Source organism: Vicugna pacos, chromosome X (assembly GCF_048564905.1).
Source record: "Vicugna pacos chromosome X, VicPac4, whole genome shotgun sequence".
NCBI classification, from domain to species: domain Eukaryota; kingdom Metazoa; phylum Chordata; class Mammalia; order Artiodactyla; family Camelidae; genus Vicugna; species Vicugna pacos.
The window spans coordinates 24,633,177-24,659,859 of NC_133023.1; the positions used below are offsets into that span (position 1 = coordinate 24,633,177).

The 26,683-nt window shown below is 35.9% G+C and overlaps 1 protein-coding gene across 3 annotated transcripts in view; it reads right to left on the reverse strand.

Annotated features, from left to right (window-relative positions):
• DMD (dystrophin) overlaps positions 1 to 26,683 on the reverse strand; it is a 1,854,428-nt gene that overhangs the window by 1,009,908 nt on the left and 817,837 nt on the right. For all 3 annotated transcript variants that reach the window (XM_031673322.2, XM_072956638.1, XM_072956633.1), the window contains one exon: positions 15,983 to 16,155. In XM_031673322.2, coding sequence (XP_031529182.2) covers positions 15,983 to 16,155 — 173 coding nt within the window. The remainder of the gene's footprint in view (positions 1 to 15,982; positions 16,156 to 26,683) is intronic.

Sequence of the window (26,683 nt, forward strand, 5' to 3'; positions counted from 1 at the left end):
GAAAAGGAAGAAAGAGATATAGTGAACACTTGGCATGTGATAACACAGAATCTGTTGCAGAATGTCAGCTATTAGGGACATTGTCATGCTTGGCAGAATAATTGTCATTAAATTTTAGTACATAAAGTTACAACATTTTACTATCAATTTTACCAGGTTCATTCACCATGTCAAAATAATATGAACACGTCAATGGAAATTACATTTCACTACTGTCACTGCCAGAAACTTGGCAAAATGTGGTCTCTTAATTTGTAAATTTATTAAAACAACACCACTAACAAATATGGAATTAACTAGATGCTAACTTTCTGGGGTCATTTTTCACTAAATGAAATTGCCCTTAGAATTCTTTCCTTAGGAGGAAGAGAGAGCATTTTCCATGAAAACCTCAATTGATTTTCACTACCTAGCAACATGAAACACATGTCTTAGCTGTGGGAGACAAATGAAAGAAAAGAAAAAATTCCTCTACTAGAAGTCCATCCAGGATACTGAGTGGCAAAAGACATCTTCCATCTAATGACAGACATGGGGAGGGAAACAAGGCTTTAATAACTGAAGCAGTTCTTCCTTTCCTTTCTATCCACTCGCATCTATCCCTTAGGTATTGATTTAAAAATCATTTCATAATTTTGACACCCAAATGAAGAAGTGTAAATGAAGCTCACTTCCAAACTATCTTCATACAGTCCAAGATACTTGCTTTCAGCAGAATGAAGCTGAATGAAAATCAAATTGTCTATAGGTTTCTTCAATGGAGGAAAACCCAATGTATGTAGAAAAAGCAGTTTTAATCAGTACATTTTACTGAGTTTACCTACTAAAGCTAAACAACATTTTTATTTTGACTTTCTACCTTCAAATTCCCTTATCATTAATAACAGACCATTTGTGAAATACGTATTTTAAGTTATGTCCATTTTCAGTCTTTGATATAAAGATTTAGCCATCACAGGCAGAAACGGTAACATGAAAATCATTTCGAGAGCTATTTCATGGACAATATTTCATGTTTGACATTTTCTAATATTTACAAAGTTATTCCCTATAAAACAATTGTTGGAAAATATCACTGATAAAAGATGTATCTTATGACTAAAATGCTTCAAAGCAAAAGCAGAATATTGAAGTGTTACACAGATAAGGAATCTCATTTGATGGCTATTGGTGAGACTGATAAGGGTAGTCTTCATACAAGGTATATTTCTTAGTACCTTTTCTCTATTTATAATGTGAAGTAGACACATGGTCCAGTCCAGTAAATGACAATTATTAAATTATTATAATAATAATCGGTTGTACCTTTCATGATTGATACACATCACCACACCCAAAGGGACTGTGAATCAGTCCATTCTGAGGCTAGGGAAAACCTAAATGCCCCACTTTAGCTATGCTGTGATCCCTTTTCTTACTATATACTGAATCCTGAAAACATGGGACTCGAAGTAATTCCAGTGCTTTTAAACCCAATCTACAATTTAATTTCCTTTGTGACTTTTGAAACATCACAGTTATAAAAGTCTAGCTTTTGTAATTCCCCAGATTTCCACCGGTATTTCCTTATTAAGAAACAAAGCAAAACAACCTTCACACAATTTGCAGTCCTCTTTCTTCTCAGTAAAGGGCGGATTTTCACTTAACTTCACTTATCTCATTTTCCTGTGTTCTTCAACCTTAAACTACTTCAAGCCTTGCTCATGTCTCCCTTAAACTTTATACATTTCAAAAGCCTCCCTCTTGATTTTCCTGTCATCTAGCTGAGTTTTCTAGATCTCTAATCCTCATTAGTCTTCATGTTACCGTTCATAAACCAAATGATTTTCATGTGGCAAAAATGTTTGATCATGGGCTATAATGAACTAATCAGTAAAATTTGTCTTCATCTCAAGTGAGAATTCATTTATTCTTAGCTCCTCTAGAAAGCTCCTCTCTCCTCTCCATGGATATCCAAAGAATTGTGTTTTAATCTTCCAGGACTTTAACTTTGAAAATATTAGAATGAGTGATGAATGTCTAACCAATAACATGAATGTACTAGACAATCCAAACAAGTAATAGAGGCCTTCCGGGATTTTGCAACCATATAAAAGGAATCATAATTTTAACTTGTCCTTTGATGCTAGAAACAATACTATTGGAATATATGCAGAAGACTTGGAATAAATTTGGTACACAAATAAAATTTTCTTAAATTAATCCTTTGAGAAAGCTCCCAAATAGTTTATTGATTGGTGATAGAAAAACATAAATTCAAGTTTTTATGCCATTCAAGAATCTGACTTAAGCAGGAGTGTGTCTATGATTTTTAATTTCTAGTTCTAATTGTGCCACTACCTAGTGAAAAATCTACTTTAAAAAAACTACGTCTAAGTCCTTTGTAAATTATAAAGCAAAACTCAATAATTCAAAGACCTAATAACAGTTAAGTATATACAAATAACAAAGGTAAACATCAGAAAAAGAGTAAACAAACAAGTCAATGACGAATAATGGGAGAGAAGGTCGCACAAACATCAGGATGCAAATTCTTAAGAAAAGGGAGGATCTAGAGACCGCAGGAATCAGAAAAGTAGACCAAATATGCAAAAGAATGAACAACTGGGTAAGAAAGTGCAGTGGACCTTAGTGGAATAATGCCCCCCTCCTTCATATTGTAGCAGATCCTGTTGGAACTTCACCCATTCTTTTGGCTCTTGACACTCCAGTGTGCCCTGGCTGATGCCCAACAGTCATTAACTATACGTCTCAGGGCTTTCTCTGAAGCATAGAACACACCACAGCCAAATGCAGGACAGGCTGGATGTGCTTGCAAAAGACACTGATCAGCCCTTAAAAATGAGTAGTAAGGGTTGGAGTATAAACATCAAATCTCTCTTGTCCCTTTCCTAAAGTAACTATGTTATACCTGTTTTACGGTTTCTTAGTCTTTCTCCATGTAATTAAGCTCCAGTCTCCCATAGCAGTGGCTGACTTCATGAAATCCATGACAGGCTATTTTCTCTCACTCTCACTTTTCTCACCACAACAGTACTCTACACAACTTTCTGGGGTCACCTCCCAAATAAATGACCAAACTCAAATCCTTGTCTCAGGATTTGCTTTTGGAGGAACCCAAGCCAAGACACTCTCAACCCAAAAATGTTTATTAAGACCAAAATCAATCCTTGAGCAATAGCTAGTCTGGTCTTGTAGACAGAGTTAAGAGGAAGCACTTAACTGAACTGGAAAATCCATTCATGCTTTTTAAAAAATGCAGCATGTTCTCTGAGATAGAATAAGTATAATGGGATATACAGAGACACAGCAGAAGGAAGGAGAAGGTATTCAATGAATTATTAAATAACAACTAATGATTGGGTTTGAAGGATAGGTCTTTAAGAAATATGAATTCTAATGCAAGAAATTAAAAAGTAGCAATTTCCAAGCAGCTGATTCCATATAAGCATACAAAAGTTAGTTATTACCAGAAAGTTGTATCTCATCAATCATAGGCTTTTATTTTGTTAATTTTTCTCATAAAATTAAGCTGCTGAAATACAAATTTGATGAAGTCCCTTCCTTGTTACTAAAGTCTGTGGATTTTTCTTTTATTGGTGAGAAAAGAATGTTTCCCTTTTAGAAATGTTGGCTTAGATTAGAAAATGCTTTATTATGTGCATTGCAAACCTACTTATTTACCACAGCTAGACAGAGACTCCTTTTTACTTTGTAATGCAGCTGCTTGTTTTTAAACAAATTTTGCCAAGAGACATAAACCAGATGGCCTTCTTCAAGGGTATACCGTGAGCCGTGATAGTCAGCTTATGGTAGTTTCAGGCAGCCGGCAGCTGGGTATGGAAAGTCATGATGTTATTCACAAATCCAACTTTCAAGTGAGCCGAAGCACAAGGAGACTCTCAAGTTGGTAAATAAAATTCTGACTTCAAGTTTGTTTCAATGTCCTATTTTTTCAGGGGTCTTTAAATTTCTGCTTCATAGTATTACACTTTTTCTTTTGTGAAATAGAAGTACCCCCAATACACTGGATTAGAGATAAAACTGCAGAAAAAATTGATTCAGGGATACCTTTTCAAGAGGAGTCAACCAGCTGTAGTTTGGGATTTCTCGGCTGCTTATAAATGCACCATCAAAAATAGTTTATTGATGCTATAATACTCTGCTAGGTTGGTGTAGTGTTTTAAATTGTCAGCCCCAATTTATTTTGTGGTATTGTTATGTATCCTCATTCCTGACATGGCTCCATGGTGGGCAGTGTATTCCTCTGCTCCTGGACTTTGGGCTTGCCATGTGAGTTGCTTTGACCATTGGATGTGGATGAAAGAGACACTGTGTCACTCACAAGTCAAGGTCTTTAGAAGCATTATGCGCTTCTGCTTGCCCTTCTGGGAGCTTCTGAACTTGGCCAGGGGAAAATATGCCCCAAGTATCTGCTGCCCTTCCAGCCTGAGCCCCAGAGGGAAACAATAGATCATGTCTATTTATTCAACCTACAGTCTCACAGTCTGAAATAGAGTTGATTCAGAGTACCCCTGTAAGCATGAGAATAATTATTTATTGTTATTTTGGGGTGTGTTTGTTACACAGAATTATTGTGGCAGTATACAACCAACATTGGCAGACTTTGCTAAGAGCCTAATGGACAGCTACCATGGGTCACTCCTATATTACTGGGTGACAGGGAAAAAGGGATAAGACAAATATGAGAGTTGACACCTGTGTTCTAATCATGGTGCTATTACTTTACAGAAGGTATCCATAGAGATTACAGAATTCTATCTCTCATTATCTCAGAATTCCTTCAAAACAAAGGGCATAAGAATGACAATCCTTAGTTTTAAAGGTTATCTTTCACTATTAGAGGAAGGCAAATGAAAACAATAACAACAAAAAAAAAATAAAGCATTTGTAGAGAATCTAATCAGACAAAATTCACCTTTTGTGAAACAATAGCAGCTTAAATTTATTCAAACACACAAATTATTCAAACGGTAAGAATATTTTAAATGTCCATCTAAACTGTTATTTACTTTTCTAAATATCTAACCATTCTAGAAAGGTGCATAGAATATTTTAAAATGTGTTGTTTCAAGCAGAAATCTCTCAAAAACCACATCTTTAGCTTGTAATGGGCAGTTTTCCCTTGAGGAAACTGATGTTTTCAAGAGGAATTTGAGCCTGTCCATGGATAAGCTAAAACTAATAAGAAAATGATTCTTGTGAAAATCGCAAGAATTTGCGATTCTCACAGAGTAAACAGATTTTTTAAAGTGTTAGAATTTAGTAAAGGCAACAAATCACCTCCCCCACCACCCCACCAAACAGTAGGAATTAAAATAAGTAAGCAAGTAAGCAAACAAAAGTCTGTGGACTTCCACCAGAAAGTTATGTTGACTTTAGTGGCTAATGAGTATATTTTCTTTATGAGAATCTATTTCTCTCAAATACCATAATTGTAAGAACATATCAAGATCTCAAATTATTCATAGATTGTCGGATCTATACTTCATAGTCATAATTCAGTCTTATTATAGAAAAATGGAAGTACATATGAGGAAATTTACACTATATAAATATTTTGTTGAATAAACCATAATAGAAATGAAATTCTTATTAACCAAGAAAACAAGAAGCTTATTCATTCCAAAATATTGCAACTTATGAGTAAGCAGTTTATCATTTACATTTAAGGATTCATTAATTTAAAAAATCAATACGTATTGAGCAGCTATCGTGGAATTATACTGTGTTTGGCTTAGTGGTGACAGAAGGTATTTCACACAGTTTCTCCCCTATAACAAAAACTCTACTGGATGGTACAGAGTTGCACACAGTTATGTAAGACATACACATTTCTGGTAACCACCTATAAGAGCAGTACATGAACAGAGGGTTCTAGGAACACAGAAAATGGAATAATTGAGTGAGACCAGCAAATGATTCCAAAGAATTACCTGCATTGGGTCATGAATGATGAGTAGGACCTTGACTATCAAAGAACAAGGCAGCGTTCCTCAAAAACTTGAGGAGATCCTTTACCACTTGGCTTTGCCAAGCATCTTATAGAATCACAGTCTATTTTTCTAAAAATATTGAATGTGAAGATAACCACTTTCTAAATACATCTCTTTAAAACACTGTGGTTTCAGGCACAAGGGTTTAAAAAGTTTCTTATATGTATCCCTGTTCCTGCTACTGAAGATAGACATCTGAAACAGAGAACATAATCCTTGAGCACAAGTAATCACACGAGATACACAGAAGGCAAGGGGTTCAGAAACAAGAGTTTGTAACTTGGGTCAAAATAGAAGCTATCACATACATTTTCTATGTGAGCTTGACACAATTATTTGTTCCCTCTAAATCTCAAGTTCCTCATTGGAAAATAACGCTCTCCTGAGAGTGAAATCATATATGTAAAAAATATCCGCTTAGCAACGTAGGCATTGCTAAAAAAAAGCAGCTCTTTAGTCTTATGCAACCCCCATCATACATGCCCAGAAAGGGGGATGTCCTGAAATTTCAGTACCTTGTCATAATTTTAGTTTTAGTCTTATATTCTTCTTTTATAGTGGATATTATCAGAGTTAGTGATATAAACTGCTAAAACTTTTGATTGATCCAACTTTAGTCAAAGTGAATAAGTAGGGATTATATAACCAAGGAGCACTATGATAACCAAGTTACCCATCTCTTTCCTTGGCTAAGCAGTGGCTTTGTTGGAAAGAGGGGGAAGAGTTGGGCAAAAGTTAATTAACAACAATTTGTTGTGAGGGTATGAAGACACAGAACAAGTGGGTATTGAGCAATGATGAAAACTTCTACTTTTCTATTGGAAGAATTTAGGAAGCCAGAGTAAGATGTTAGCTGAATCAGAGTTCATAAAATTATGAAAGAAAGTAGAGGAAGGAGATAGCCTTCAACATAGCTACACTTTTTACATCTTTCTTAAGGCTCTTTAATGAGCAAAACAAAATATACTTTCTCTGAAGACTATTAGTTCCTGTCCAATATCCATTCTCCCATTTTTCAGAACTACACACTGTTGGCATTCAGGAATAAATGTAACATTTCTCAGCTTCCCTTTCATCTTAGATATGGTCATGTGACTGACTTCTGGCCAATGAAGGATGAGTATAAGTAAAATGTGACAGGTCCCAAGAAACTTCCCTAAAAGGCAATTGGTGTGTATCCTTTTCCCAAACTCCTCACCTCCTCCCATCCTGCTTCTTGGAATGTGGATGTGGTGGGAGCGCCATCTTGCAACATGTAGATGAGGGCCCATCATATAAGGACAGCTGGGTAGAAAGCAGGAATGAGCAGAGCCATCAAACCTGCTTTGACTGCACACTCCTAGGTTTTTAAGGAGAGAGAAATATGCTTCTGTCTTAGTGAAGGCACTGCTGCCTTGAGCTTCTGTTACTCTCAGCCAAAACAAATTCTAATTGATAGAGCAAAGTGAATTTCTGAAAAAGTTACATTTAGCACAATGTTATTTTCTTCCAAAACTCATCTATTCTGTGCAGAGGGAACAAAATGTATATTTAGAGAAAGGAAATTTGTGACATGACAAAGCCAAGAAACATAAAATGAGTAAAGTCAAATAGTGTTATTACTTTCCAAATGAGTGTAGTCCTATAGGCATACAGTTGTTTTCGATATTAGAGCCTTTCCCCTTTGGCAATGATGAAAATACAAGTTTATTTAGATAAGAGACAAGCAAACTATAGCCCCCTGTACACTGAAGAAGTAAAACTGGCTATGGTGAGGAATGGAAATATGTGTATACAGCTATCCTGGGAAACAAAAATGTTCAATTACTTTCAGAAAAAAGATCCAGGATATTGATCTATGGTTAACTTTGAGATTATGTGAATTTTATATCTAGTCAATTTCTTATCTGAAGCAAGTTTTAAACTAACCTCTATGTGAACTGTAAAGATTTATAAGAATCTGAAAATGTTGAAGATATAAGGCAAATGATCCTGTAAGAAATGGCTATAATAAAAAGCAAATCACTCTGCAACTCTTGAGTGCTTTGAGCTAGCAACAGGAACACACATTAGATAAGCTGATGGGCAGAAACAAACTTATATTTTTACTGCATTTCAAAAAGCCTTTTTTTTTAAACAAACACAACAGATCCCCTTCATTCAATTCCTTCACCAACTGTTCTCAACAACTAAGAATTCAGAAGAAATTATAAGTAAACAGGGAAATATAAACAAAAGAGTAGTTTAGGTAACTAACTCAAACGCTATACTGTATCATGAATGGCTCATGTTTTAAATAGGGATTAAAAAATCGGAATTGTAGGATAAAGATATTGTTTGTTGATAATTGGTTTGTTTTAATGAGACTGTTTGATAGTCAATATATTAACATTAAATACCTCCTAACACCAACTATATGGGATTAATCTTTTGTGGTTTAAAGCTTTGCCTCTGATGGTAAGACCTCCACATAATTGGCATCAACAGTCAAACCATACACTTCATTTTGGGCTGCTGGGTGGAAACAAAAGAGTCCTCTATTCGGCTCCCAACTGCTCTCTCAATGGTGTGCAAAGTGCAACAACTGGCCAGTGAAAGATATTCACAATAGGTAGGGATTAATTTAACTTATACAGAGCTCTGGCAGAAACATAAGCACTTGAAAGAGCAGCATGAAATAGAAGGTAGTGTGCAGGAGGGGGTGATCCCTAAACTGAAATACACAAGAGGAAACAGGGCAGAGAAGATAACGTAGAGGTTAAGCTTGGTGAAGGAAGATTATAGCAAATGACAGGTTAGTAAGTTTTGCCTTTCCTAAAGTTTTGATGATTTATTTCTGGCATATATGACATGTCAATGCTGTCAAAATAGTTTTCATCATCATCATTATCATCAAATAGTATTTATTAACCACATGAACTGTACTGGGCATTGTACAAGGAAGCAAAATTGGTAAGATTTCTGACATCCAGGAACGAATAAAATAAATCTGATCAACTAATGTAGATGAATGTAGGGGAACAAATAGTGAAGATACACTTGAAGGTTAACAATAATTAACTTTTAAATATTTCCAATGTTTCGGTGATTTGGTGAGTGTGTGGGTGGGTCTAAGTATAAGAATGAGTCCTCATACATCTGTGGAAATAAATGATGTATTGTTATCTTTAGATATAATTTGAATTCTATCAAATCAATGATTTAATAAATAATGATTTTCAAAACATTTTTTGATGTTGAGAACCAAAACAGAAGCCTTCCCTATACACCATGGTCTCAACAGCACAAAAAAAGAGAGACATAAATTGAAACTGTCACTTCCACCTCAATTTAACAAATCTTCCACTGCAGTGTCTCCATGAATGAAATACATGAGAATCCTTTCCCCTGGTCATTACAACGGTGATTTTGGAATGAGATATAAAAAGCTTTCCCATATTCAAGATACATAAATATATTCTGATATATATAATGTAATATATATAATATAATATAATATAATATAATATAATATAATATAATATAATATAAATATAATATACATTTACCTCTTACTTCTTCATTCTACCAAGCTCAAAAACCAACAGTAGAATTACATATTGACACTTATACATAGATCTGGGGGGGCGGATATGAAGATCCAGTCTGGCATGGAAATCTTTACACTTAGTAGAGGCTAATTCTAAGACTACAACATGAATCTTTCCTGAGCTGTCAGGATCCTGTGTGTACTTATCATGTATCTTTCCCAACTACATATGGCATTGTGACAAATAAAAGAGGCTGCTAATGCTGCTAAAGCTGAATGTCTCATTTAGGAACAAACAATTCTGGAAAAGCTCCCAGATTATGCATCTGTCCCTCTAGCTTCCACTTTGGAGGATAACATTGTATGGTGATGCCATAAGGATTAGTATATTATTCTTTCCCTCTGGGGGTAGTGTGTGGTTATTTCCCTCACCTTGACATGAGAGAAAAATATTTACTGAATGCCTAGGTGGAAAAATTACAAGTGAGACAGCAAATGCTTATGAGAAAGTTGCATTAGGAGTGGGCTTCAAGAATTACGTGCTTGTTCCCCAGGATCTGAATACAGAGATGATTAATGCACTTTTTCTTCAAATCAAATTTCTTTGGTTTCTATTCCTGTTTTCCCTCCTTTCATTTCTTGCATTGTCTCATTTTCCTTCCTGCAGTACAAGTGGCAGCAAGAGTCTGTGAGCACACTGATACTGTGAGCTTGGTATTAAGGGAACTAAACAAAGGAGAAATCCCTGGGGAGGCAGCTTCCAGCTCTTCCATCCCCAGCATCCTATTGACATGAGACACTGTGGTCCTAACATGACGGTGGTAAATCCAGGAAAGCTTTCTCTAGAGTAGTAGTGCCACAAACTTATCTTAGAGACTGGTGAAAATGCCCAAAACAGAACAATGTAATATGCTTTTCTTAAAGCTACATCTTTTAAAAAAAAAATTCTGAGATCAGGTCCTTCCTCTACTTAAAAATATGCATTTGTTATTATTTTTAAACTTTAAGTGTGAATTTTATTTGAGTACAGTATACACACAGAAGAGTATACAACTCACAAGTATACACTTCCATAAACTTTCTTAAGGGAAATGTATCAATATAACCAGCATACAGATCAATAAATAAAACATTCCTCGGAACTCCAGAACTTGTTCCTGTCCTTGTTAATTACTGATCCTCATGAACGTGAACTATATCTGACCTTTAACCTTTGATATGCCTGTTTTTGAGTTTTATATAAATGAAATCATACAATATACATCCTTAGGTGTCTGGCTTCATTTGTGCAACATGGTTTTCCTATTTCTTATTTTATGAAATATCATTGGTAATAGAATTCGATTTTTTAAATGCCTTCACACCGTCAGACCAGAATCTTGTTGTTACACAATAATGCCATCTTATGGCTATACAGCAATTTGTAGTCTAGAAACTGCTTTCACTTTTATTATCTCATTTGATCTGTGCTATACTCCTAGACTTGAGGAGTAATTTCCTGAAAATGGGGCAAATTTATTAATGCTTTGATAGTAAAGATAGTATCAGAAAGAAAGGAAAGATAACAGAATATCTGGCATTTGGTAGACCCTCCTTAAGTATCTGCTGAAAGAAGGAAAGGACATTGTTTCTCTAATACTAGGTAGATTTTATGTTAATTATTTCTTTATTTTTATGTGTTTCCTGTAGGTATCTTTTATAAACAATGATAGACCCACCAAGAAATAGATGAAAACAGCATTTAGCAACAATGTTAATTTCCCATAAAGTTAAATATTTATCTTACATTTATATATATCTATCCATATACATGGGTATGCATATGCAAACATGGGATTCATGGATTTAATGTTTACTCTGTTCACTATTTGTGTTTCCATGGGAAGGAACCACTTTTACTATTTTGAAAATTTGCAACTTTACTGAGATACATGTTGAAGTTCTATTTGCTGGAAGACAACGTACGGATGTAAGTCTCCATGAGCAGTCACAAATCAAACTGGCTTTTAATTCTCTACTTGCACCTGCCTAGAGAGTAGTGTCTATTTTACATTATGACATTAAATAAAGGTGAGTTTAGCCATTATGGCATTCACGAACATGGTGATTAATGATGGTCTCAGAACCTATGCCTTAGGAATGCCAAGAGACTAATGCATTTTCTCTCATTTGTAACTTATTATGAGTAAACTAGGCAAATCTATTAGAGCTATTTTGGTGACATAGAAATATGCAGATGTACTACACAGTATGTGCTTGGGCAAATCATTTAACATCTTTGTGATTTAGCTTCCCCTGTAAAATAATAAAGCAGGATACAAATCACTAAGGTATTTTTAGCTGTAAAAATCCTTTGTTATTCATTATTAATACCTATAATCATTTGGATTATTATTCGGCAAATATTCATTCTTATTCCCTTTCCACTGTAGGAAGAGACTGCTTCCCCATTCTGTCGGTGTCAGGCTTGCATTGGCCAACAGAATGTGAGTGGAATTCATATGATCATAGGCCATAAGTGCTCTTCAAAGGTGAGGCTTACTTCATGTTCTGTCATGAGAAGAGCATGCCACTGACCCTTGATCTTAAATCCAAAATTAAGATATATGTAGTAATAAGCCCTAACCTAACACACCTCCTGGAACCTAGCCCAGCTAACCCACAGCTTGCACAGCTGCCCAGCCACAACATCCTAGGTCAGCCAAAACACAGGTAACCAAAAGATCCACAAGCATGAGAATAAATGCTTGATGTTTTAAGCCATCAAATTTGGAGGTGATTTGTATCACCATATTATGGTAATAGCTGACTAATAGGTTATCATACTTGTATCATACATGAAAAGATAGTAATACCTTCCTACCAGATCAAAGGTATTTTGATTTAACCTCAAGTTGGCTTAATTTCTAAGAAAAAACAATAGATTTTTGTTGATAACTCAACTTGAAGGATATATACTAGATATCTGTCTATTTAAGTATGTATAGCTTCTAATCTAAGGATTCAAGAATCTGCCATCCTATGGGCTTAGCGGGAGATAAATTTCTGACTGCCACTACAATGGAATCCAAATTCCAGTTATTTATTTTTCCTAACCCTGGCAGTTAGAACCCATGACCGAAGCATACCTTGTAACAAGAGTTGGCAATTTTTGGCCCACCAGCAAAATCTGGTCCACCATCTGCCTTTGTAAATAAAGTTTGATTAGAACAAGCTATACCCATTCATTTGTGCATTATCTATGGTTTATTTCACCCTGTAACAGCAATAGTCATAACAGAGATTATATGACCTGCAAAGACTAAAATATTTACTCATTGGTCATTCAGAGAAAAAAATCCAACTTTGCTTTATCAGATGTTTCTGTCAGAAACCTTAATTCTAAAATTAGTGGCATAAAATGAAATAATATTTATGATATTTTTTGGCAGTCATAGCAGCAAGCAAATACAGTGACAATGGTAGCTCTGGTGCACCAGTGGACCATGGCTATGATAGCAGTTTATAATTTAGATGCATCTTGTCTCTTATGATACAAGATGTGTTTCTGGGTGAAAACTTGGTCTTCCTTGATGATTTCTGCCCATATTTAAACCTGCCTCTCAGGCCTCTCCATTGAGTCCATGAGTTACCTGATACCTGCTAACTATATAATTCTACCTAAGGTAACCAGAGTTATTTTCTGTTAGTTGTAAGTCAGAATCTTGAATGGTTCATAGACCTTGCTTTATTCCTGTCTCTGAGTAAGATGTTCCTATTCTCCTCCCCAAGGATATTGTGCTTGCCTCCTAGCACAGCTCATATCTATCAACCTGTAATTTGCTGGCTGTTTGTCAATTTTCTCTCTAGGACTGGGAGGTTCTTTAAATCAGGGACTGAATTTAAATCAACTCTCCATGGTTCTCAGGACAATGTGTAGAATATAAGAAAAAATTAACAGGCATGAAGACTATCAGAGCCAGAGACCATTATTTTTATCATAAAAACTGCTGGGCTTTAATTGATTCATTACCATGTATAAACAATCCACTAAGCACTCTACATACATTGTGTCATGTAATCCTCATAACAACCTTAAGACTTAGAAAATATTTTTTTCACATTTTATAGACAAGGGAATTGTGGGGCATAAAGGTTAAGGAACTTGCTCAAGGACATGAAGCCAGACAGCAGCAAAGACAGGATTCCAAAACAAGTTGAACTCTAGAGTCTATGCTCATAGCAATGACTTAAAATGGTCTTATCCGAGACTAGACTAAAAGTCACAGGAAATTTAGCAGCTCCTGATCAATTCCTAGAGAAGCCCAATTAGAGTAAAATTAGGATCTTTTCCAGCCTCTGCATAAGACAAGAGTGAGCCTTCTGGGATTAGTGACACTCTATCCTTTGCCAGACATAGAAAAGAACCCATCCAGATTTGGGTCAGATTTCAGCTTTCTCTCTCTGTGGAATGCCATGAGCCTTCCACTTCTTCTAAAGTCTATGGTTAAAGGTGAGCTGAAAGGGAAACATCTGTATGACTCTATGAGAAGGGAATACCTAGCTCACTAATCAAAGATGACACAGACAAAATAGGGGAAAGTCTCAGAAAGCAGAAAGTTCACCTCCGCTTTTGTGCAAAAGTGGTAGGTGCCTACAGAAGCCAGTAATCACTGGCTACCCAAGAATCCCCCAAAGTTCTTAGGGGATAATGTTGGTTGCCTGGATGGCTGGAAGAAAACACTGACTGAGAAGACAACAGAGGAAAAAAACATCCCCAAAAGAGGATGAGGAAACTGACTTCACTGGAGTAGCTTATCAAAGCTCATAATGACTGAATGTGGGATACTGAGAGGTGTACCAGGATGGCGTTATAAGTTTGTATTTTGCAGTATATACACAGGGTTGCTGAGTTTCTTTTCTTTTATCAAGAAGGGGTTTGGATACCCTCGGACCAGCTGTTTTCCAGTAAGTTGAGATAAAACTATTAGACCATCCAGGGAGAAATATCGTCAGGCTTCTTGGAGGAGGCTTCAGTCCAGATACACTGAGCATCCACTGTGTACTCAGTACTATATTAGTCCTGAGCATATCACTCAAAATAAAACATAGTTTTGGTCTTTCAGGAGCTTGTGCAGGAGGCAGAAAAGTTAAAAAAAAAAAGAATTGACTGCTATGTGGTAAATTCTAAGAATATGTCACTTTGGAGTATGTAGTCTACAGGAGAGCCACCAAGTCTTGCAACATTTGCAAATACATAAATAGTATATTGACATTGTATTTCATTAAATATTGAAACAATATCTAAGTTTCCGTGATCAACTAATATTTTAAGGATTTTAGGAAGAAAATAACAACTCAGGTGGGACTTGAAGGGTAGGTAGACCCGAGGGGGCACAAAACATTTGGGAATCTTTAAATCAATTTAATATTGCTAGAGCAGAATTCAGAGAGGTTGTAGGGCAGGCAGGGACTGATAAACAGGGAGGCTGCCAAGATAAGCAGGGGGTCATGTGAAAGCCTTATATCCCTAATTAATGAGTCTGGATTTTATTCTAAGGGAATTAGATGAAGTTCTTACACTTTAGAAAAACAACTCTGGATGCGAGATAATTGGGAACAAAATGGGGATGACCACAGGAGGTAACTGAGATTTCTGCTAGAAATACTATTTTAGGACTCTAATGTAGTAAATAAAGAACAAAAATATAAGTAAAGATGGTTAGATGTGGACAGATATGATAGATATTAAGGAGGTTCCTTCTAATTATAAAAAATGATTTGATTTCCCTTGAGAATAGTGAAGAAGACTGCCATGAGACTGCAGATCTTTGAAACAAAGTGTTTTAAGCCATTAGAACCTTATTTCTTTAAACCTAAAACTAAAAGAGACAACACCACCTTGCGGCATGAGGCTAAGAAATGTATGCGGATTTTAAAAATTTGCTCAAAACTAGGATATTTCAATTAAGGGAAGCAACAGAAATTATTTTAAATCAACTTAAATTCCTTGTAGCACAAAAGAGAGGGTTTCAAAATGTAAAGTGTTGCCTTCAAAACAGAAACAATACATGAAAATCAACTTTGTGTCGATAGCTTGTATTTTCAACATATTAGTCTAAGTATCAAGCTGCTCTAAATCTATAGCACACAGGTTTGACCAAAGATATACATTGTATATGACACAATTATTTAAAGCACCTCAATTAAATAACCAAGTCTGTTTTGACATTACCTGAAATTTTAGAGGATATTATAGTGCTCCAACATAATGCTAACATAAAAATGTGTAGAATTCAGCTGATTAGTCTGAACTGTTCACCAATATATCTTTCCATCCACTTTTTTCCAGTAATGGTGATACTTCTCCCTGTTTTCCTCCCTACTTCTCTTTTTTTTCCATAAAGAACATGGAAATGAACTCTAGAGTTCCTGGGACATAGGGACATTCATTTAGTAAAATGAAAGTGTTACCTACCCTTGTCGGTCCTTGTACATTTTGTTAACTCGTTCCCATTGGAAATCTAGGCGTGAGAGAGCTTCCTGGAGCTTTGCTCTTTCCGCAGGCGTGGCACTTTGCAATGCTGCTGGCTTCTTATTGTGAATAACGTCAATCCGACCTGAGATTTGTTGCAGGCTGTCTTTTATATTCTGTAATATTGAAATTTTAAAGCAAGTCAGAAATTAATCAGCTGTCTATAGAAAGAGAAAAAAGAAATTTATGAATCCCAGAAGTAATCAACGGTCTTGTGTTTTTAGTTATTCACTTTGAAAAGTCATCAGCCCTGAAGCCCAGTGATTTTTGACACGCCCAAATTCAATGGGTAATTCACAGTCCTTATTTTGATACAAGTGATCACTCCCTCCCTCTTAAAACTGTCTTCATTTGGCTTCTGTAACCTGAATTCTTTCGGTTTTTCTTCCACCTTCTTGTCCACTGCTTCTTAGTCTCGTTTATTGAATCCTTCTCCTCTTACTGATCTCTTAATATTGGAGTGCTCTAGCTTAGTTCTGACACATCTTTCCTTCTTTATCTACACTACCTGTTATTTGGTCCTATGACTGTAAATAATCTCTACATTAAAATGCCTCCCAAACTTTTATCTACAGTATGGACCTCAACTCTGAACTCCAGACTCAAAAATCCAACTACTCTCTTGAAGCTTGGATGTCTCATGAGTATCTCAAAATTAAAATAGCCCCAATCAAATTTTGAACTGCAGCCCCTTATCCTTCTCTTCCCATAATCTTCCCCATTTCAGTAAATGACAGTGTCAATTAATAATTATTCAGGTTGATAACCTTGGAATCTTCCTTGATCTTTCTTTTTTTAATCTCTAATATTAAAATTGTTGGATAATCCTGTTGGCTCTACTTTCAGAACATTTCCAGAATTTGACCACTTCTCAGTATCTCCCTTGCTATGGCTCTGATATAAGCCATCTTTATATCTCTCCTGGATTATCACAATAGCTCCCAAGTGATCCTCCTGCTTCCAGTCTTGCCCCCTCCCAGTCAATGTTCCACATGACAGTCAAAGAAATTCTTTTAAAACATAAATCAGATCGTATTACTTCTCTTCTCAAAACCCCTCCAATGGCTTCTCATCAAACCCAATCTTGATCATGGCCTACAAAGCTCTATAAGACTTGGTTGTATGCTGCCTACCATTCTAATCTTATTTTTTCCCTAGTCTCCTCCAAGTCCACAACATTTCAGCCTCTTTGTGTTCCTTGCACATGCCAAGCATATTGTTGCTTCAAGGTTTCAGCACTTGCTGTTCTCCCTGCCAAAAGTACATTTTCCTTCCAGGACATTTATATGGCTGTTTTTCTCATGTGTTTCTCATCTCAGAAGAGCCCTCTCTACCATTCTAGTTTAAGTAGGAGGCCCAACCACTGTGTATTCCCTGTATTCTACATTTTTCTTCATGAAACTTAGGACTAACATGAAATTATATATCTACTGGTTTCTCTATACCACTAGACTAGACCCTATGAATGCAGGGATGTTATGTGTCTTGCTCTCTAGTGGATTTTTTAGAACACAAACCTGTGCCTGGCATAGAGGTACCCAATGCATTTCTGCTGAATAAATGAATAAGTGAAAGTAACTCATAAATTAGCTCCATAATTTTTATCTAGATTATATTTAAGGGGAAAAAGCACATCATTATGTAATAAAGCATCTTCTAAAGAATTAATTTTTTAAAAATGCTATAAACTTACATATTTGACTAGTCTTACAAGTGTGAATGTGGTTATTTTGCTCATCTGAATTGTTATAGATAAATCAATTGAGCAAACATTTATTGAGCTCTTCCATATACAAGGATCAAACAGATAAAGCAGAGGTAGGTGAAGCAGTTTTACTTGTTTGGTTTTTTTAATGATTTTCTCTCTCTCTCTCGCTTTTTTGTTTTTTTTTAGTAGGGGGAGGTAATTTGTTTTAGAAGAGTTACTGGGGATTGAACCCAGGACCTTGTGTATACTGAGCATGTGCTCTACCACTTGAGCTATACCCTCCCCCTACTTGTTTGTTTTTAAGAAATTTTAAATTGATCTTATTCAGGTAGTAAGCGAGGATGTGGTTTGGAAAACCGAAGGAAACAATTACAGTGTAGAAGTCCCAGCTAAATAACATGAAATTATTTGATGAGTGGTCTAACTGGTACCAAAAATTTTTTGGAAGTTCAGAGAAGAAATTAATCATGTATCATATTTGGTCATAACCCAAAGAAAGAGCTCATAAAGGAAGTGCCATTTGGGGTAAACATAGCTGAGTAGTTGAAGTGGGAAGGATATACTTAGTAGGTAACATACATACAAAGGCAGGGAACATGAGAGGTCATATTTGACCAAATTTTCAGAAATGTACAGGATTAGAGGAAGATAGGTCAGGAAACAGAGGCTAGGGATGATTAACAATGCGCGTTAAAGATAGTGAGTGTAATTCAGTAGACAGTGGGAAACAATTACAGATAGACACATATGAAAATTTCAAATATATACAAAAGCAGAAAAGGAAAACAGTACAAATAGCCCCCATGAACCTATTACCCAAAGCCAACACTTACGAAGTCATGGACAACACTGTTCCATTTTACCTCTACCCATTCACCTCCTCAACGGGATTATTTTGAAACAAATTGATAGAATATTTTATCCATAATTACTTCAGTGTGTATTTCTAGTATATATGAGTTTTTTCCAAGGCTGTTACATATAATAGCATATTTCACACCTAAATTTTTAAAAAATAATATAATCAAATATCTAGTCGACATTCATTGTTTGAGTTGAACTGAGAGAGAGTTTTTGAGAGAGAGTTCTTTAGGAAGGAATCTCGGCAGAATTCACTGACTGTGTGTCAGGTGAAGAAGAGGAAAGTCTCAAATGACTTCCAGGTTTCTGGCCTTGGCATCTGGATGAATAATGGTATCACTGAGTAAAAGGCTTTCAGATGGATGAACAGGTTCTGTGTGCATGCTTTTGTGTATGTGTGTGTGTGTGTGTGAATCTGTCTGTCTCTGTCTGTGCAAATGATGATTTCCTTTTGAACATGATCATATTGAGAAGCCTTTGGGGTAACAGACTATAGATAATCCAATGGGCACTTGGCACCAGATTTTGAGAAGAGGAATGAAGTGGTAACCATCATTGACCCACACATATTTTCATGTCTTCACATGGTCTGGGATTTCCAAACAAAGAATATTGGCATCTAGGTTAAAGGAAGATTTAATAGTAAAAATACCTTAGAGTTTAGATTAGTGCATTGTTCTAGGGAGACACAGAAACTTATCTTTCTTGGATCCTTTTGCTTACATTCCAACTTACATTCTAAGGATAACAGAACAAGACCTTCCTCACTAACCTCCTCTCTAGAGAGTATTTGTTTACATTCTAGAGTAGAGGTCTCTCATCTGTTTCCCTCTCCCCCTCTCTCCTTCTCTCTCCCCCTCTTTCTTCCCTTCCCCCACTTTCTCTATGTCTGTCTTTCTCTCTCTCTCTCTCTTTCTCTCACTCTCAGAAGTGCCAGCTGCCTTATATAAGCTCTGAAGTTTATAATATTGGGGTTTCTCTCCTGTACTGCAACTCTGCATGTACACGTAAACACTCAGCCTTCACTGCATGTCCCATGGAGATTTGGGGGATGGGAAACAGTGATAAATACTCCTGAATAATTAACGATGTGTTCTCAAGTAATCCTAAAATCTATATGGAATCACAAAAGATCCAGAATTGTCAAAGTAATACTGAAGAAAAAGAATGAAGCTGGAGGAATAACCCTCCCAGATTTCAGACAGCCCAACAGCTACAGTAATCAAAACAGCATAGTATTGGCACAAAAACAGACATATGGATCAATGGACCAGAATAGAGAGCCCAGAAATAAAACCACAGACTTATGGTCAATTAATCTTCGACAAGGGAGGCAAGAATACAATGGAGTAAAGACAGTCTTGTCAGAAAGTGGTGTTGGGAAAACTGGACAGCCATATGTAAATTAATGAAGTTAGAACACTTCCTCATACCATACACAAAAAATAAACTCAAAATGGCTTAAAGACTTAAATATAAGACAAGACATGATAAACCTTCTAGAAGAAAACATACACAAAATATTTTCTGACATAATCTTACCAATGTTCTCCTAAGGCAGTCAATCCAGGCAATAGAAATTAAAATGAAACTTAACAAGTGGGACCTAATTAAAATTATAAGCTTTCGTAAAACAAAGGAAACCATAAGGAAAACAAAATGACAACCTACAGAATGGGAGAAAACATTTGCAAATGATGTGACTGATAAAGGTTTAATTTCAGGAATATATAAACAGCTCACCACAACTTCATAGCAAAAAAACAAACAGCCCAATCCAAAACTGGGCAGAAGACCTAAACAAACAATTCTCCAATGAAGACATACAAATAGCCAATATGCATATGAAAAAATGCTCAATATCACTAATTACCAGAGAAATGCAAATCAAAACTACAATGAGGTATCACTTCATACCAGTCAGAATGGCCATCATTCAAAAGTCCACAAATGATAAATGCTGGAGAGGGTATGGAGAAAAGGGAACCCTCCTACACTGTTGGTGGGAATGCAGTCCGGTGTAGCCATTATGGAAAACAGTATGGAGATTCCTCAAAAAACTAGGAATAGACTTACCATATGATGTAACAATCCCACTCCTGGGCATATATATAGAGGGCACTCTAATTTGAAAAGATACATATACCACAATGTTCATAGCAGCACTATATACAATATCCAAGATATGGAAACAACCTAAGTGTCCACTAACAGATGACTGACTGGATAAAGAAGCTGTGGTATATTTATACAATGGAATACTACTCAGCCATAAAAAGAATAAAATAATGCCATTTGCAGCAACATGGATGGACCTGGAGATCATCATTCTAAGTGAAGTAATCCAGAAACAGAAAGAAAAATACCATATGCTATCACTCATATGTGGAATCTTAAAAAAGAAAAAAAGAAGACACTAATGAACTTATCTACAAAACAGAAAGAGACTCACAGACATAGTAAACATTCTTATGGTTACTGGTTGGGGAGGGAAAGAGGGTTGGAAGGGATAAATTGAGAAATCGAGATTTGCAAATATTAAGTACTATATATAAAACAGAAAAACATTTCTTCTGTATAACACAGGAAATTATATTTAATATCTTGTAATAACTGATAATGAAAATATGAAAATGAATATTTATGTGTGTGTGTATATATATATGTATATATGTATATATATATGACTGAAACATTATGCTAGACACCAGAAATTGACACGTTGTAACTGACTATACTTCAAAAAAAAATCATCCATAACATTTAGTCTTCCTTAAAAAAAATAATGATGTGTTCTCTGATCCAGAGATCTAGGATATACCTGACCTTCAAATAACATGAGGGTTATATATCCATGTATAATTTATAGCTGGAACTCCATACCCACAGTTCTTCCACATTTGCAGACTCAACAACCATGGATTGTATAGTATTGTAGTACTTACTATTGAAAAATATCCACATATAAGTGGATCCATGAAGTTCAAATCAACATTGGTCAAGGGTCAACTGTATAAATATAAACTTTACAAGGAGGATTTCAACCACGTTTGAGATGGAGACTCGGGTAGATAGGGAGTGCCTATTTTTGAGCCTGCAGCTTCCCCGAAAGGAGGCTCTGAAGCAAACTCCACAAGTCAGATTGGGCAGCAGGAGAGAAGTTATAGATCTTAGGGGGTTCTCCAGCCTCATTCTAAGATGTCATGACTGTGGTGCGTGAGGACTTGCCTTGGGGGAAGTTTAAGCTATAGTAGCTGGTGAGCATATAGATAATGTCAGTTGTAAAGGGCAAAAGTCAATGCTTACAGTGGGAACCTGAAAAAAGCAGCTGTGTTTCTAAGTCCGCAAATCAGCAAGACATGATGGTTACGAGTGATGTGAAAGAATTTCAAAGATTGTTTATAAAATCCCAAGGTGTTGCCTTCAAGTCCATGAATATCTTTTGATTAGAAGGTTTCATTATGTTTCATTAAGCATCTCAATTTAACTCTGTGGTAAGAACATTTATCTGACAGGTCAAGGGTTACCATATAAAGAAAAGGAGAGCATGCCAACACAGGAGTATCCTTTGAGATTACTTCTCCAGAGAAATGCAGGTTAAAACTGTCCTCTGTCAGGATTACATACAGAATTGCTAGTCATTGGAATATACTAGGAGTTGTTTAATTGCACGAGGGATGCTCAAATTGCTCAGAAAAGTCTGTAAGAGTGAAAGAGTGAGAAGAAAGTTTGCCTAAGGCTGAACCTTGATGGAAAGCAGAGCTTGACGAAAACGATGAGTATGTCCAAAGAGTAACTGTCATCAGATCTTGGAGGAGACCCAGGAGAGTAAAATATTTCAAAATCAGGAGAAGAAGAAATATCAGGAGGGAGAGAGGGAGCTGCCACCAAGTCAAATGCATCTAGGAACAGGAGTAAAAAAAATCAACTGTGAATGTTTAGGAGGTGATTGCTGATCTTATGAAGAGCAATTTCAGCATCTTGAAGGTGTGAAAATGTAAATCTGGACAGAGCAGACTGTCTTCCACTGTTATCTTCTTTCCCTACAAAACTGAAAATAGCTTAGTACTACACTGTGGTTTGCTTTATTTGACATAAGACACTTCTTTATGGAGGAAAAGTTTACTATTAATAAAAATAAAACTGATAATATAACAAAAACTTTAAAAAGACAGAATGGATCTGCTATATGTTATCACAAGGCCATAGAGGTCACTGCACCCAAGCAAGTCTCTTACATTCTTCCTTTCTTTTATTCACCTGGCAAAATTGCATTACCATCTCCTCATGGCTCTAAACCCAGAGCCATGGTGGAGTATTTAGAGCTACCCCACTAGCTGGATTAGGTGATGTGCCAAGAACACACACCAGTGTACCTTCTTTGCTGCTTCTGCTAACTCTGCTGACCTGAGCAGCCTGACCAACTGACCTTCACCACCATTTGTACCGGCTCAACTCCTGATGATGTGGACTTCATCTACTTTAGCGTGGCTGCCAGCCCAAGAGCAAAAGTCCAGAACTTTTGACAAGTTCTCCAATTGATACCAAGCAGCCAGCTGACTGACAGGCTGATTACTGAAATTCACATTGGGACAACCAGCCCCATTTGTCTGTATCTTGGGAGCCCAAACATTTAAAATGAATAGCTGTAATTTCCTATGGGGGTAAAATTCAAGGGAAGGCAAGGAGGATCATCCCCATCTGACTAAAAGTAATAGATTTATGGCTTTCATGTGGGGTATGTGCGTGCATGTGAGAGAGAACATAGATTCTCTCTCATGATTTGAGCTTGCAAAGCGTCCTGGTTTTAATCCAAATCTCTGGAGAGCTCCCAATTCTCTGGAAAGTGGTAGAATTGCTCAGAATCCAGTTATGAACAGTTTTAGCAATGCTGGGCAGCATGTTGCAAAAGGAGGAAAACTTTCTATCTTAAATGAGAAAAGCAAAAAGCAAAAACTAGGGCAAGGGATGTCATACTCCCTGGATATCTAGAGAATAGCTCCTCAGTGCATTCTCAGAGAATGCTGTTAAAATTGGCTGGAGTCCAGGAAATCCTTTTTAAAGTCCCTACACATAGTCTCGTCCCTGAGGCATTGCACACAGAAAAATGGTATATGCACCAAAGAAAATTCTGTAGCAGTTTCCATAGTTTAAGTCAGAGACGAGATCTTTTATAGCTTTTTACAATTTTAGCTTGTCTAAAATAAGTGATCTTTATAGTTTCTGACCCTCTAAAAATGAAACCATAGTCCCTGTAGTTGCTATGGTGATAGAAAAATCCCTAGGATCACTACAGAGTATATTACTTTCATTTCTATCCCTGAATAGTTCCTTATCTTACCTGAACATATGATGGAAAAATGGGGAAGTACTCAACTTTTTAGTCAACTTTTGTCTTGATTTTGACATGCCCCTATGAATTGACGTCCCCACTCCCTATTTCAATTCTGTAAGATGTTTAATTGTTAGGCACTCTTCCTGGAAAACAAAATTTTAATTTTTGGAAGGCAACTGTACATGAGTATATATACTTTAAGTCCTTAATATGTTAAAATAGCATCCTTGCAACTCTAGCTTACAGAATGAAATAAGTTATATAAGACCCTTCTTTATACAATGGTAATAGAGAAAAATTAGATGGTGAAATGACTTTCACAGCTGAAAGATGAAGTCCAGATGTGTCAAATAAGGAAAGATAGAAGACTATGAACTATACGGCTTTAATTCACATTTCTAGTTGAAAACTTGTTGTTTAAATAAGAGCTCATTAATAACATGGACATATTAATCTAGGCCTTGACTGTCAGATAAATACTATTTTAAAACATGGGTCTTCCTTTAAGAAGAGAATCAGTTTTTAAAGGGGATTCATAACACAAACAATTTAAACCTATAAGTACTTTGTGTATTCAAGTATTATGTACTGTGTCTTTACTGAGCTAGTAAGAGAAACTAGAGACTACAGACAATTGAACTAGGGAACCAAACAAGGGACCTATTTGCCAACTAATCTGGCTGAGCTAAAGGTCACAAGTAACTCTTATTTTAAGTATGCTCTGTTCTCTATCATAAGGGGCATATTTCTGCTGTTTAGTTTTTCTTCCACTTAATGTAAAGTGACAACTACTCCCTTGCTGTCAGAATGTTTCATTACAGAATATAGCTTTACCCAACTAAATGGTAAATCTATTTATATGAATGTCAAACTAAATACTGTAGAAAGTGAATAGGGCTGGAGTAGGGGAGAGCGATATCAAATAAATTGAACTTACTCTTAATCACTTCTGATGAAAATAAACTTGAAAAATTTAGTGAATTTTTAAAATGTTGTTTCTTACTTATAACAAGTTATTTGTTTTATAAATACTCTGAAAAATGCCTATATGTTTTCTATTTCTAAAAGTGTTATTTAAAATAGCATAATTGCTCTTGTACCTTCTCTGTACTCATGAAAATAAATGGGCACTTTATAGATGAACAGCATAAAATTCAATTCAGCACTTGCTCAAACTTCAGACCACAATTTAAAAATGAGGATGTTTGTAACTTATAGGTGTCCTTAGTCCTGTCTTATACCAAGAAGTAACTTAAACAGAGCTTTATGAGTTTACAAGTCTTACCAAGGTAGGGTTTTAAATAATAGGTCAATCATAGGATGTATATACAAACATTAATCTAAAATTTTATCTTCTACTTTAAAGTTTGTAATAAAATATTTAAAATTATATAGAACATATTTACTTCAAATGTTGCCAGTGTCCCCTTAGTGAAAGCTTTTCAATAAGAAAAAACAGCTATCTTAAAATTGAAATAACATAGTTTTAGAGATTTAAAAAAATAAGCTAAAATATAAGATAATATGAAATTGATCATCACGTGCATTTTCCCCAAAAAGTGACTTCCATATTTCAATTATATTTTGGTTTGAAGTATACTGAACTTCATTTAAAAAATTTAAAATTGCTTTCTAGTGATTTCTCAGCTTTTATGTCTCAAAATGACTCACAAGCAGATGGCTATGAACACCTGAAATACACATTTTTTTTTACCATATTCACCTCCTAAAGAAAATTTCTATGTATATACTTCTTCCTTGCATCTTCCCCCTCCTCAGCAGCATTCAATAATGTTAAGCATAGCCTTCTCCACACAGCCCCAAACTCCATAGTCTTACCTAGTTCTGCTATGCCTCAGGTTTTCTCCAATTCTCTGAGGGCTATACCTCTGTCTTCACTAACTAACTCAACAAATATCTGTGGAAAACCTACCACGTGCCAAATAAGTTCTATGTACTGGGAATACCAGAGTGAGCCAGAAAGACAAAGTTCTATTTCTATTAGCTCACAAACATCTTACTTTAACTTTTAATAGAGTAAATCATTAAATGGCTGAGTCCCTCCCTCTGGTAGATGTCCCTCTGTTGAGTACTATCAGCAGTGAATCTATGATACCATCTTGACATCATGCCTATCCCATTTTCCACCTCTACCAATAAGGTCCATTGGTGTAAGATGATATTTAGGTCATGAGAATGGCTGAGATTGTCCACAGAGGCAGAGTTAGAGGGGAGAGGGTTGGGGAAGGAGCATAAAACCTGTATTTTGTAAGCTAGTGTGGAAGAAGAGCTAACAAATTAGCCACCCTCCACCAGTGATTTTGAATTTTACATGTCAAATTGAGACTATCTCATGAACTTCGACTTATATATATCCAATATGGCTCTTTGATATCCACATGGATGTTTAATAGATATCTTAAGCTTAACATGTCAAAACTAAACTTACACTCAACCTTGCACCTTAACCTAATCCTCTTGCAGTTTTTCACCTGATATAATTAATGACAGCTCCATTCTTCCAGTTGTTCATACCAAAATTATTTGTGTTATCCCTGAATCCTCTCTCCACCAGCTCACATGCGATTGGCCAACAAATACTATGGGCTCTACCTTGAGAATGTTTTCAGAATTTGACCCCACCATCACTGTGATCCAAACCACCATTTCCAGCTTGGATAATTCTGAATATGGGTATAATAACAATCTTCTCCTAATAGGGTTCTTGTGGTAACCAGAG